Source organism: Ixodes scapularis, unplaced genomic scaffold (genome assembly GCF_016920785.2).
Source record: "Ixodes scapularis isolate PalLabHiFi unplaced genomic scaffold, ASM1692078v2 PGA_scaffold11__112_contigs__length_91849675, whole genome shotgun sequence".
Classification (NCBI taxonomy): Eukaryota; Metazoa; Arthropoda; class Arachnida; order Ixodida; family Ixodidae; genus Ixodes; species Ixodes scapularis.
Genome location: NW_024609837.1, coordinates 24,550,834 through 24,565,119, shown reverse-complemented (window position 1 = coordinate 24,565,119; position 14,286 = coordinate 24,550,834). Strand labels below are relative to the sequence as shown.

The 14,286-nt window shown below is 43.9% G+C and overlaps 2 protein-coding genes across 2 annotated transcripts in view; both read left to right on the top strand.

Moving 5' to 3' along the window:
- Positions 1-9,279, top strand: part of LOC8051406 (ankyrin repeat and death domain-containing protein 1A) — a 28,923-nt gene extending 19,644 nt beyond the window's left edge. Inside the window, exons 13-15 of the mRNA XM_029989213.4 lie at positions 1,803-2,049; positions 4,371-4,499; positions 5,356-9,279. Coding sequence (XP_029845073.1) covers positions 1,803-2,049; positions 4,371-4,499; positions 5,356-5,444 — 465 coding nt within the window. The 3' untranslated portion in view covers positions 5,445-9,279. The remainder of the gene's footprint in view (positions 1-1,802; positions 2,050-4,370; positions 4,500-5,355) is intronic.
- Positions 9,280-11,197: 1,918 nt separating this feature from the next.
- The window catches only part of LOC8051403 (furin), a 51,394-nt gene continuing 48,305 nt past the window's right edge, over positions 11,198-14,286 (top strand). The window contains exons 1-2 of the mRNA XM_029989211.3: positions 11,198-11,707; positions 14,141-14,245. Of these exons, the coding sequence (XP_029845071.2) occupies positions 11,492-11,707; positions 14,141-14,245 (321 nt within the window). The 5' untranslated portion in view covers positions 11,198-11,491. The remainder of the gene's footprint in view (positions 11,708-14,140; positions 14,246-14,286) is intronic.

The window sequence follows — 14,286 nt, the reverse complement described above, 5'->3', positions numbered from 1 at the left end:
TGCAAGAGTGAATGGACCTTAAGAGTTTGTGCTAAAACAACATGGATTCGGCACGGATATCTGCTTTAGCCGATGGAGAGATACAAAATCTTTTTTTGGGAAGTGTCGGTGGCTTAGGTATATCTCGCATCGCACCCACTGAGAGGAAGAGCCCGATGCAGGCATGCAAAGTGTGCACAGCCAACAAGAAACGACGTACAACAGCATGGGAATGTGGACAGTGCTCTCCACCTTCCTGAATCTTTTTGGTGCTATCACACTGTAAATAACTAGTACTGAAGACGACCTGAAGTCCTGATTTATAGTAAAATACCACACCTGGAAGTGAATGTTCACAACAAAGATTTGCTCTACGTTCCTTGAAACAAAAAATGAGTAGGCAAGGGGTTAACAGCGATAAACAAAAGATACATGTCTCTAACGCTGATGAAGCTTGTTTTACTTTTCTCAAGGCATCTTGTGAAATCTCGAGTCATGTCAAAGTGTAAAAACTTATGGGGGTCTGTAAAATTTCAAATTTAATATTTCTTTCCTTGAAATTATAATTAAGTTTGCATTCCAGTGAGTAATGATAAAGCAAAACAAATGGCACCACCTGGTACATTTATCACTACAGATCCAGCTCCTAGTTTGTGGTTGTCACTTTAAAGTAACATCCCAAGATCCCTTTGTATGGCCTCGTGCCTCAAAACATCAAACTGAGAAAAAAATAACACTATAGAAATTTAACTTGATCCTTACTATTACTTACACAGAGACTCTATAAGACGGATATTTATATGATTTTCCAGTTGAAGTTGGCATCGACACTTTACATGGAAAGGTGCATGACAGAATAAACATACCAAAGGTTTTACAAATATTTTGTCATGACTTGGCAATTCTTTGTGATTTTTCACGAGTTTACTGAATCTGTGATTTTTGTAATTCTTCGAAATTTTTAATGATTCTTCGGGATTTTCTGCGAGTTCTGTGACTCTTCTGGTCCTTTGTGATTTTTAGCGATCCTTCATAATTTTTCGTGAGTTTAGTGATCCTTCGTAATCTTTTTTTTTTTTTTTTTAGTTTAGTGACCCTTCGTGCTTCTAAATTATTATTTTTGATTATTAATTATTTTGCTTGTGATTCTTCGTGATTTTGCTTGGATTTTGCAATTCTTTGTGACTCTTCGGGAGTTCTGGGATTCTTTGTGAGTCTTTTGATTCTTCGAGATTTCTGGCATTTCTTCAGAATATTTTGTGAGTTCATTAATTCTCCATGATTTTTCTTGGATTTAGTATTTCTTCGAGATTATTGCAATTCTTCAGAATATTTTGTGAGATTAGTGATTCTTCATGATTTTTCTTGAGTTTGGTGATTCTTCATGATACTTGTGATTCTTTTCGATTGTTTGTGATTATTAATGATTTTGCCTAAATATTGTGACTCTTCACAATTCAAAGATGAAAGAGCGTGTTGGTGAAAATACAGGAGTCAAAGAAAGAATAAAAACACTTAGGGACAAGGACAGACAGCACAGTTCTTTCAACTAACTTTTTTCCGGGTGTATATAAATATATTAATTTCCGCATCTTCCTCTTTAGTCTCAAACGTTAGGAGGGAGATAGAACTATTGAAGGAGACAGCAGTAAATTTGTGTTGCTAGTTGAAAGAACTGTGCTGTCTGTCCTTGTCCCTAAGTGTTTTTATTCTTTCTTTGACTCCTGTGTCTTCACAATTCTTCTCAATTTTTCTAAATTTTTGGCGACGCCTTCATTATAGATCCTGAATGGAGACCTTACAAGTATATCTTTTTGTCCCAGCCCGGCTCGCGGCAGTTCTGCAACAGCCTGGTGGACATCAAGGAGGAGAGCGTGGGCAGCGACCAGCCCCAGCAGGGCGCCGAAGCCGAAGAGACGGAGAAGCAGCGCCAGCAGAAGCAGCAGCAGATGCAGAGGCTGGCCTGGACCCTGGCCAAGGAGCTGCTCACGCCCAACGACTGGAAGCACCTGGCACGCCACTGGGGCTTCACCGCTGAGCACATCAAGGCCATCGAGCACCAGTACACAGGTGGGTGGCCCCGCTCGTTCGACGCCAGTTGGACGCGTCTCCGACTGGCGTGCTTACCGCGTCCAAAAGGGCGGTCCCTCGGTTTCCACCCAGTGACGTCTGCAAAAGTGCCATGCCGTCGCCGGCCATGGTCTCGGCGGTGTTGCAACAGCAGATCCCGAGCACTGACATGGGTGGTTCCGAAAGAAAGGACGAGACAAAGATAGACATAAAAACGGAACAAGAAAGCAGACGAAAGGTTAGGCACGTTCAGTTTACCACGACGAGTCAAGGGTGTTTGAGCGCTAGTCAACTTTAGTTTTATGTATGGCGTGATGCCCATGTTTTCTTGCAAAGTGAGCTAGATGCAGACCTTGCAGGTGATGATACGCTCCTTCTTCGAATATGTTAAGGCATCGCCAGCGATATAGGCCTGTCAGGACCATTTGCCGGGACCATCGACGTCCACGTCTATCGGCGCCACCATTCTGAAGCGGCCCGAACGCGTCTTCCTCTAGATCATTATATTAATTCTAAGACCACAACCATGGTGCCTGGAACGTGTCTTCGACCGGCATGTTGAGCGTTCCAACCCACCCGTGTTATGAGAGTGGTCCCCAGGTGGCAACAACGGGTGTCGCTGGAACCCCCGTGTCGTGCTGTCGGATGTCGCGATATGGGCGGTTGGTCGTAGGAATGCCGCCGCAAAAGGCGAGTGGACGCGAGGGTCGCCGTTGTCGCAGCGTCCCGCCTATCATCTGCTTTGGTTTCCGTCGACCGTCCGCACGGCGACATGCAGCAGAACAGGCGTCTGCTGCATCCGCCTTTGCTGCTGTGCCACGTCCAGGATCGCGACAGGCAGCAGCACGGTATGTCTACGACGTCATTAGGCTGAAATTGAGGAACCGCTTTTAAAGAGGCATCCCCCAAAATATATATATATATATTTTTTTGTTAGCCGATTTAATGTGGTGTCGAAAGGCTATCAAATTACTATTTTCCTACAGCATCGCATATATATTTTTAATAAAGTAATAAAAATTGCGTTGGCTTAGCTCGGCTATGCCAGGATATACGTAGCTTGAGCTTATGCGCACAAAATGAGAGGCGCTATCAAGCGGCTCCGGTGCACTGCACAACGGAGGCACACAGCTGGGCACGCGGCGGCACCAGTACGTCTGCCTCGGCTATGATGCCACTCCTCTGGAATGCGCAGACCAGCAAGGCGGGTGCGGCGGCGGCGGAGCGCGCGGTGGCAGCTTCACGTGGCTCTCAGAATGAGCCGTGCTCATTATGCGAGCTGTGCTCATTATGCAAAGCGCGCGGCGGAGTTGCCGCCGCTGCGCGCTCATTATGAGAGCTTTGCGAAACTGCTCAACCTCGGCCAGTGTAGCTAACGCTACAAAACGCAACTGCTTGAAACCGGACCGGGGAGGAAGAAGAAATGAAGAGGAAAAGAGAGTATCCGGAAGTTGCACAGCTACACCCAACTGCATTTTATTTTTATTTATTTTTTCCTTCGTTTTTTTCGGTTGTGCAAAGCGGGCAAACAATATGCGTGTCGCACGGAAAGTACAAAAGCCAAGCACTTCGTGCTTGACCTTTGCGCATTTTTCAAGCTCTTGCCAATTCCTGTTCGTAAGACGAGTGATGTCTTCGGGCCAAGAGAAGGGGCAACGACTTTGCAACATCATTATGCGAATCAACTTGGTGGTCGGGCGTGTCGTACGGAATACCTGAATCCTAATTGTTTTGATCAGTAAGCGATTTTTCTTTCGAAGCTAGACAGATACGCCGGTACCGCGAACAACAGTTCTGAAATAGAGGTCCGACGCCCGTCGTCCGCCACTATTGCATAGTCTGCTTCGTTCAGCCGCGATGCGATGCCATGTTGAGAATTAGGCAGAGAATGCCGCTTTTAGGAGCCACAAAAAATGGATATTATATTTTTTTCTTTTTTTAATATTGAGTGTGTGCCTCCGATGACCCACGACTTTGATCATATTGGGTGTGCGTGTCTAAACCATAGAAAACGACAAGCGACCACTGACAAGAGAGTGAGCGCGACTCAAACCGGCCACTTCTCGATCTGCGGTTTTTGGGCAGAAAGAACACGAATTTTGAGCCGCAAATCGCGTTCTGGGTAGTGGGGCTCTAATATGTCATGTACAAATAAAAACTGTGGTGAGCATAAATACCCTGTCAGTGTCCTTAAGGATGCAGTATGCGCAGCAGTAGAAGACGCGCTTAAGGCACCATACCGTGACTGGGGGGGCTACGGAACCAAGTCGTCGACCTGTGTGGTTGGCCTCATGCTGCTTGGCTTCTCTCGGCCGACGCAGGCAAGTCGAGCTATAAGGAGCACGGCTACAGGATGCTGCTGATCTGGCTACATGGGCTGCCTGCCACATCGAATCCCCTGAAAGACCTCTTTGAAGCCCTGGTCGCCATCGACAAGAGGGACGTAGCAGGTATGAACATTTGCGCTTTGTGTCTGAAGTTGCGTGCATCTCGAATTGCCAGCATATTGAGTTGCGTGTGTTGGAAGTTGCGTAAGCTGCAAGTTGCGTGCATCACTAGTTAGGTACAAGCATTGCTTTGCAACATGCTCTGTTTACTCACTGGCGTTGGTGCAGAATGGTTGAAACAGGGTTGAACTGGTTTTTGGGATATGTTTTTGACAAATTCACCGTTTGGTCAATCAGTGAAACAATTGAATGATATGTCAATAAACTATTCTATGATTACACCAGATCAATTAACTGTCCAATAAACCCATTCACTAATAATTAATATATAAATAAACCAATTGATTAGTCAAAACCTAATTGGTCAATAAATTGGCTGATGAACTAACTGAGGCAGGATTACCTATATTGTTTTTGTCATCATGCTACACTTAAAAGGACCACATGCATAGAAGATTCCCAAAACTGATTGGTTGGTCGCCACCTAGTCAACCATTTGGCCAATAAATCAATTGGTTGATGAAGTAATTGAGTGACAAGTACCTATGTTATTTACATCATCATGTAAGTCTTTTTGTGACCGCATGCAGAGATCCACAAAACTGATTGATTGGTCGCCACCTAGTCAACCAATCGGCCAATAAATCAATAGGTCGATGGACCGATCGAGGCAGGATTACCTACATTGTTTACACCATCATGCGACCCTTTTGTGACCGCATGCAGAGAAGATCCTTAGATCTGATTGATTGGTCACCACCTAGTCAACCAGTCAACCAGTCAACCAGTTGGTTGGTGAATTGATGAGGGGCTTGATTGCGTGTATCATTCACATTGTGTGACTTGTGACCACATGCAGAGAAGATCCGCAAGAAGGCGGAGGAGAACGCGTACGGCCCCCGGCGCTTCAACCCGGGCAAGCTGTGCCACATGTGCCGCCTCTTGTGACCGACGGAGCTGTGGCGCCTGTGGTTCGGTCGCCACTAAGGGCCCCACTCTCTCCTCCGGGCGCAAGCACCAAGTGCCTGTGCCACCGCCGCCGCCCTCTCTTTAGGGGCGGCTGAGTTCACATTATTCTCTCTGTTCGCTTTTACGTTGCTCGGCGAAGACTCGAGACGCCATTCTAAGACAGACTGATTTTCCGCCGCCCGGACCTCCGCACCATCACTTTCCTTTTGTCTTGACTCGGGGAAAAACAACGATGTGCCATTCTGTTTTGCCGTGCAAAACGCATCAGCAAGTGGCAATGAAGATGGCATACTCGCTGACAGAATGAAAACAGCAGGGCATCTCTTTCCGATGCCCGGCCTTCAGCACACGCTTGGTTTCTTCCGTCGTGCTTTGGCTGCATGTGCACGCTCGAGGCTTGCGAGGAGCCGATGCATTCTCGAGGTTAGGAAGCACATGCTGGAGGCTGGACAGCTCAAGGACCTTTATGCCATTTTAGCCCTGTCGATGCGCATGCAGGGAGCAAGCTGTCTGCTTCTTGCGTGGGAGTTGTGGTGACGTCAGAATGACGCCGAATTCTGACTAGCTTTGATTGAAAGGATGGTGGGTGGGCCTCAATGCTAGTTGCCTTGTGGTCTACCCACCATCTTTCTCAATCAGCCAATAAGAGCTCGGCATTCTGACATCATCGCAAACCCTGCGTAAGAAGCGGACAAGCTTGTGCTCCGCATAGTTTTTAAAGCCTATTGAACCCAGATGCTTTTACGAGAAAGCTGCTGAACGTTTTCTTTTGTTCCGCATTATTTGGCCCATATTTCGTTGAAAAGATTACAAGGTAAAGTAGGTAGGTACCTTCAGATTTAGAAAAGACACGGGCTCTTCAGAGTGGAAGGTACCTTCAGAAAAGACAGTCGGGCTTGCCAATAAGATGAAAACAAGAATATCTAAAATAGAAAGTATATTAGATAATGGATGCAATGGAACTCATCTGCCTAAAATTTGGTCAAAGATGTTCCTTCATTGTTTTGTACCCCACTGTAATTTTGATGGATATATTTTGATCCTGTCTTATACTAATGAAGCTTTTTTTTTTTTTTTCTTTCAGCACCTTTTAGAGTGCCTTGCATGTGCAATAGCATTTTGGTTCTGAGATGTCGTTCGGACATCCAACGTTTTGTGACAATGCCAACATTGAGTTTGTTCGAGTTATGTGGGAAAGAATGTGTGGCTGGTGATTAGAGGGATTATAGAGGTTTGGTATTGGACTTTAAAAGTATGACAGGATGGGCGGGAGGAGCGCTACATTTTTGCCGACATAACTTGGCGGATGCGTCATGCCTTGGGAACGTCTGGTACCCCAGTGATCTTTTGTGTACCTTTGACCTGTTTCTGCTTCCTGGCTTACGAGTCTTCGAGCTTTCAGAACGGAGAGAGTTTGGGACAAAACGAAATGCCAGAAATAAATACAGAAATAGTTTGTGCAGGGTAAATTTTATGAGCATAAAATCATCCCCTTGCTGTGGCATTGTTAGAAATGTACTGTTCATGGTATTACAAAATCCTGAGTGGGAACCTGTTGAGTCTCGAAGAATACATTTCACAGATTTCTGAAGAAGGGAAATAGCATTTCGCCTTTGATTGTAACATGGTTTTTTTAGGAGTGACAGTTTTGACAGGATCACGACATGCTTTACTGGAGGCACACGTCAAATGCTCTTTTTGCTCTGACAATTTAAGTGTCAAAGTTGAACTAACAAAACTTCAGTTTCGTTAGTTTAACTAACTCCGACACATAAATTGTGTTATGTACCAATCGCTCGATGACGGACTCACCAGTTAAATCTTTGAGAGGATGCGGTTTATTGAAACTTTATACTTGTATTTTGTGCATGGCACACTAGAGGCATTTGGGATGATGTTGCAACACTGTCTTGGGGCTGTACGATCAGAATGAATGCAGGTGGAGACATTTCAACAGGAGATGTATGCTTGAGTTCATGGAGCAGATTCAGCCATAAGAAATGCAGCAAACAGAGAAAGGGCAACCTGAGTAAACAAGGGTCAGTAGCATATCATGAATTGCATATTATTATCATTTTAAAAGTTGAGTCAATGTGAGCATGGAATAACAGAAAACAAGGGAAAGGTGTGAACTTTGGAACCCGGGCTTGTTTTTGTCTAGACCGGCCATTTTGTATTGAGTGTGGCATGATTACTGGCTTCCATATTTTTGCATATCGACCAAGAGCTCCAGGGGTTGGAAATATGCATATTTTAGTGTATGTGTTTGGTGACAGCAGACGACACTGCGAGAAAGGAGCAACTTCTGGCGCGATTCTTATAGCTTACCTACAATTTGGCGATTGGAAGAGAAAAGATGCGAGAGTCACTGTAGGTGGAGTCAATAAAGTCGCCCTAGCATTGGCCTTCCAGAGACCACCAGACCGCTAATTTCATCATCTGGAATTACAGTAGTGCTTGTTTAACGGACTGCTCTTTTGCAGGTCTATACCATACCCTACTCGATGCCAGGTCACGTAATATAGTGTTCAATCTGGTGGTAACTTGCGACATCTGTTGGGAATTTGGGTGTCACGCTAAGGGGGCACGATTTTAGGCTTTTCAAACAAATAACTCTTGCAGAGTTGAGTCAAGCAAGTGGAACATAGGAAAGATTATTTCCCAAAAGTTATAGATTTGTTGTTTTACAGTTCTTTCAACCTTTGTGGCATAGCTATTTTTTAATTTTTAGTTTTATTTCTGCGCTTGTTACGGTTTGGTTTCGTTCATATTAAAAAGAGTATTCTTTCCTTTTAAAATAAAACACTGTAAAACAAACTTTTTTTATTTTTTTTTTTGGTGCAGGGAATTGTAGCTTGTTTTAGCATGAGACTACTAACTGGATTGCTGAAACAGGACTGATAGCAACCCTTGTATGATGACCATGTTTGCAAATCTCTCTGTGATTTATCCAATGCACTTGATTGTCACTGTCTTCCTTTTGAGTGCAAAAAGCAAAGGTGTATATGAGTACGACAATCAAGAGCCCACTGAAGGCAGTAGTACGCTAGAACATCGGCGTTTGTTAGACGTCATAAGATGTATTTACGATCCGCCATACTGTGTGCCTTGTCAACACTCTTCACAAGTATGGCAGGTTAGTTTTCACGACGGGGAATACTTCCTTACATGCAGAGCTGCGACCACGTTGATCGTGTAAGGAAATTAACTTCCTACAATCAGGTCTGGTCTCTGTTACTTTTTTCTTTTCCTACGGATGTTCGCATTAGTTTTATGCACCATAATAATTTGCATTTTTCGCAATCTCCCAATGTGTTCAAAAGAAATATATATATATATATATTATATCTATATGTGTATTGTGTGTGCGAGTGTGAAAGGGTATTGTCATTTTATCGAACTCGTACAGCGAGCAAATATTGTTACCGTGTTTTGTTTCTTTGGCAACCTTGACTAAGCCTGCTGTGTATGAAAAAAAAAAAAGGATGTGTTCGGTTGCCACATTCTAAATGTTTTGCGTGTTTCCGAGCATTGTTGTTGCCAGCTTGTTGTTCATGGATCTTCAGGCCGGTGTTGGCTGTCGTGTAAATTATTGTTTGTTTGTCATTAGACACGTTGATGTGGTTTATACATGTTCGGAATTTCTGAATGATGGTTTTGTACAGTGTTGAGATAATGGAATCTCTGTGTGCGACATTGTTTGGATTTAAAAGTCGGAAGGGGAGCATAGGAGGCTCCATGTACATACTAGGCAAACTGTCATTTACAACTTTCTCACGTAAGTTTTATTAAAAAAAATGTGATATAAAGGAAATGTAATCGATTTCTGCATGAATCAATTTTTGTGTATTTTCTACAGTATCAAGCTGCTTCGAGTGTTTTTACTGCAGCATTCACTTTTTGGTAAAAAGTTTGATTGCATGTTAAAAAAAAAATATTTTCGGTTTTTTATTGCACAGAGATTATGAATACTTAAAATACTCTCAATGATCACTATCAATCACCATCTTTTCGGTGATAATCTGAGTAAATACTTATTTTACTTTATATAGGTATGCTTCTTCGCCAAACTTCTTCACTTTTGGATTTCCCTTTCTCACTCGAACACACACACAACAAAACGGTGACAAATTAGCGGTTAAATTTCACTTTTTCACTCAAACACACACACAAAAAAAAAAAAAAAATGGTGACAAATTAGCGGATGTTTTTAAATGTTTTAGCTCGCTATCGTCAAGTTCAGGCGCTGTAAATCGTGATCCCAGATCTTGGAGCACTTCACATTAATGCCACAGCGCCACATTAATTATTACAGAAACATGATCAATTATAATTGTTCTTAATTACTCGCCCGTTTAAGTTGAGAGGCTGGCACCGCAAAAGCATGGAGCTGGAGGCCTTCGATCTAACGGCGTTTTTCGCATCTGATATTGAGGGTAGGCCTGCTGATGCTTTGCTAGGCAAAACCTGTTTACGGCTCGTTTTACTTCTTTATCTTCGTACTTTTGCGGGTTGTTTGACCTTGATCAAGTTCCACAAGTGACTGCTACTTTTTTGTTTTTACCTTCCTCTTATTTTTTTTATTCGTTTCGAGTTTGCAAACAAAGGTTCGTCTCGAACTCTTCCGATTGGCCATCTGCCAGGGACAGTTCTAGGAACTCCCCACTTTGACGCACTGTCGGCCGGAGACCGGATCTTAAGCAGTTGGGCATAAATCGTTTTTTGATGTCGACGGCACTAATATTCGTGGAAGCTAACAACAAGAACAAAAAAATGTCCAAGGTGATTTATCTGTAGGTTTCTGACTGGTATGTGCAAGGTGCGCTGATGAGCACTCTACCTTTTAGCCGATAAGGTTAAAAGGGCAAGATAACATTGCCCTTGAAGAAACAACGTTACCTTGTTCGTCAACCTCCAGCATGTTAATAAAGCTCTAATTATTTCATTAATTAAAAAAAAATTGAGAAATTTAGCTTTTTTACTTTGTCCTTAAAGCACAACTCGGTGGTCCCTGTTATTTAGTCATCTTGCCGTTATGAGATTTAGCCTACATTTCACAACTGATCATAACCTCAAGGACTGTCACGGATGATACGTCACGACATAAGAACGCGGATGTTGTGATGTTGAAACCGAAACTGAAAGACGCCCCCAGGCCCTAGGGTGGTTGATGTCGGTGAGGCTTGAAATGGACGTTGTCTGCTTTCGTCTTGCGCACGGCCCAGGTTTCGTTAAGGAGCATCTGTGTGGGTTAATTATAAATTGTAATTATGCGACTGTCTTTCCGTATCACGCCTTCTCGGATGAGAGCTCACGGTTAAAAGACATACACATTTCAAATGGCAATTATCTTCCACGTCAACCGCGCTGGGACGGTGAAAGTCACGTGAGAACTCGGAACCTATGCTCGGAACAAAGCGCTTGCTGGTGCTTCTCTATCGCTATCGTGCCATATATATTCGGTCATTTAATTAAATAAATATTTAACTGAAAATAACGTGTGCCAAGACGATAAGTCGACTCATGTATCCGAATCCGAAACGAAAAAAAAAAACCGGAGAAACCACCTCCAGAAAGGTTTTTTATGGCTGACAATTAAAATATTACGCCATTTAAATTTAGATACCGTCTTATGTCGGTGTGTTTAAACGAAACAAAGAGTTTCATTGGGTCACAAACGAACTACGCGAACGAAGATGCCAACGCCGTCGCGATGGATATCGAAACCAACCGCAAGGTGCCGCGGCGGTCGCACTAATGAGCTCGCCACAAAATTCTATCGGCGATGCTACAAACGTGCAGCGACTGTTTTTACTTGGACTCGGGAGGCTTTGCCGTCGTCGAGATAGTGTGGGGCAGCGCGCACGATGGCTGCTTATTCGGGTTAAAAAGAGAAATCCATGTCTCAGCACAGGCGGTGCAAAATCTTCAGTGAGCTGAACGAACGTGCGACGAGGAGGTCAACTCATCGCGGTAGCCACGGGATACCGACCACGTAACATAGCAGCAGTTTCTCGGGCGCTGTTATGGCCCTTCGGAGATCCACGCTTCACCACCGCTTCAGGACAGGAATTTGGTGTCCGACGGTGTTCCTGTGCATCGGACTCGCCTGTTTAGTTCATCGGACCCAGTCTTCCAAGGGCGGGCAAGTCTACACGAACCAATTCGCGGTCGAAATTCACGGTGGTGAGGCAGCCGCTGCCGAAGTCGCTCGTCGGCACGGATTTATTTACCAAGGACAGGTATGTTCCAAAGTGTTGCATGATTTTTGTGGCGCTTTTTCTCGCTCTTTCACAGCCGTCGCCTTCGGAACTTAGCCTTCGGTCGTGCCTTTCGCGCTTTCCGTGCGCATACACGCAGCACTGTCGGCGTTTTAACTTGTTTTTCTTTTCTTCGAATTTTCCCTCGTTTGTTTTTTGGGCTTTCCTCCGCGTTGATTGAGAAGTGTGCGTGTTTTAGTTTCTGTTTTGTTTTCAGCGGATATCGTCTGCTCTTCCCACCTATCTGTCCTGTGTAAACACTTGCGCATATGGTTGGCTCGTTTGACAAGTTTAGTCATCGGTCCTTTTCCTCGTCCATACCAGGGTTCCTCCGTGTTTAAACAATTAATCTCTGGTAGTACGCTGACGAGGAGAGCAAATAGAGGAAGCTAAGCGCGCTGCGTAATCTCCCGCAACTCCCTGGAAACCGAAAATCAGCACGGCTGTATGCACGCTCGGCGATTTCGCCGTTGTCAAAAGTCAAGTGTTTTGTCGATAAAGCGAACGACGAGGTTGGTTATCGTCGCCCCGAGTCAGCTCCGGGGCTGTGTCTTTCGATCTCGAGAACGTGGTTTTCCCGATGAGAAAACGATAAGATACGCTCTGTCTCTTGGCGTGACTCTCTACCTGTATCTTGCAGGCCGACGAGACAAGAAACTAACTCCCCGTACCAAAAAAAGAGGCCGAAAAACACCCTCGGGTTCGACACGATTAGTCAAAGCATACGTCACTTCATTTGCTCCACTTTGGAAATAAAGCACACACGCCAGCGGTCGTACGCACCTCAGTTTTCGTCCCTTCAAATGTGAAGGGAAAAATGTCGAAATTAACGGCGCTAGATCGAGTTCGTTGTATCGAAGACATGCCCGAAAGAGCGGTACATTTTGAAAAGAAAAAAAAAAAAGTGAAAAAAAAAACAACAAACAAAAAAGAAAGTGTAACGGAGAAAATAAAGGGAGCGCGCGTTGCGGCGTTTCGTAGTTATTTTGTTGCGACCTGAAACGGTATGATGTTGGTTATTACGTACTCTTTTGAGCTGGGGCGTCATGAAACGGCGGGGCGCCCATTCAGCCCGCCAGACACATGACACACCTCCTTTTATGCATCGCTCAAAGGGAAGTTCTGATCCACACCCACGCTTTTCACGGCAGCCTGCATAGCATTCGTGAATGTGGCTTTTCTAGTCCGCAAGGCCGCGCAGCTTTGAGGCCTCTTCGTCGCGTTTTTTATTTCATTTTATTATCATACGTGGGATCATACAGTTCCATTCATTAACTGACCCAATGGGTGACACCGTCTGCCACAGCTATCTCTTATTGAGGACACATTTTTAATGGAACTGAGCTCAAGTGTAATTGCAGCCAAAGGCGTGTTTTGTACGAATGGCATCAGCAACAATTAGACTCGTGTTTCATCTCGCAGCACCAATTATAAAGAACTGCTACTTGAGCAAGTGTTGAGAACGATGCATCCAAAGTTATGGCAGCACTCCAATTAATACTGCTTGTTAGCTAGGATGGCAGTCACTTGGGGGGGCCCGCTATCTTCGTGTGGGGTTCTTGACAGCTCTGACATTAGTAGGCTCTTGTGCGTGTTCTGCTAAGTGCATCCTCGGATAATTATGTTTGCGGTAAACACATGTTATACGGATGGGGCCCAGTGGCACGTCAGCCCTTTAAAGGGGCTGCATAAACTGTTTGCAATGCAAAGCAGTGCAGAGGTGTAATAAGATGGTGCAAATTGTCTTAATAAATATATGGAAGAGTGTGTTCACATATATGTAAAAAAAATGTCAGTGACAAAACTTCTTTTTCCTATAGGTTTAGTTGTGCAGAACCATCAAGTGATATGATATAATGGGCCACTGTGGCATTTGCTTTGGAAAAATAAAGAGGATATAAAACGGAAGCCAATATATTTTTTCTTTCATTGGCTTGTCTGCTGTAATAAAATCATAATCTTATTATTCTTTTGACAATGGTGAGCTCATATTTTCATACTTTCAAATAATGATCATGCACCACCTCTCCTCTGTGGCACTTCGCAGTGTGATACGTTTATTTGTAACTTCTCAAACCTGCTCCCTGGTGTCCATTTGGTATATTAACATGCACCCCTATAAAAGATAACATGCTTCTGTAATTGATTTTAGGACTAAAACTCAGTATTTAAAGCAATATATGGATTACAGATTTGGTGACGTTATTACTAAACCTATTTTAAATATGCAATTATTTAAGAATTTCGAAAGTGCATGTAGAAGATCAAATGATTGGAATGATGCTAAAAAAATTCCAACCAGTTGTGAAGTTTTTTTTTCCCCCCTCATAACTTAAAATTTGCAAATGAAGTTCTCATGCTGTTTTTACTGCATGTGACATTGACAATCGTCTCTTCTTTCGGTTTTACTTTCAGATCGGCACCCTAGAAAACCACTACTTATTCGAGCACCACTCCATTCACAAACGCTCGACAGAGGCAAGTCACAGCCATCACACCAAATTGGAACAAGACGAGCAAGTAAGCCAACACACGTTGCGTTGCTTCCTTCTTTTCTTCTT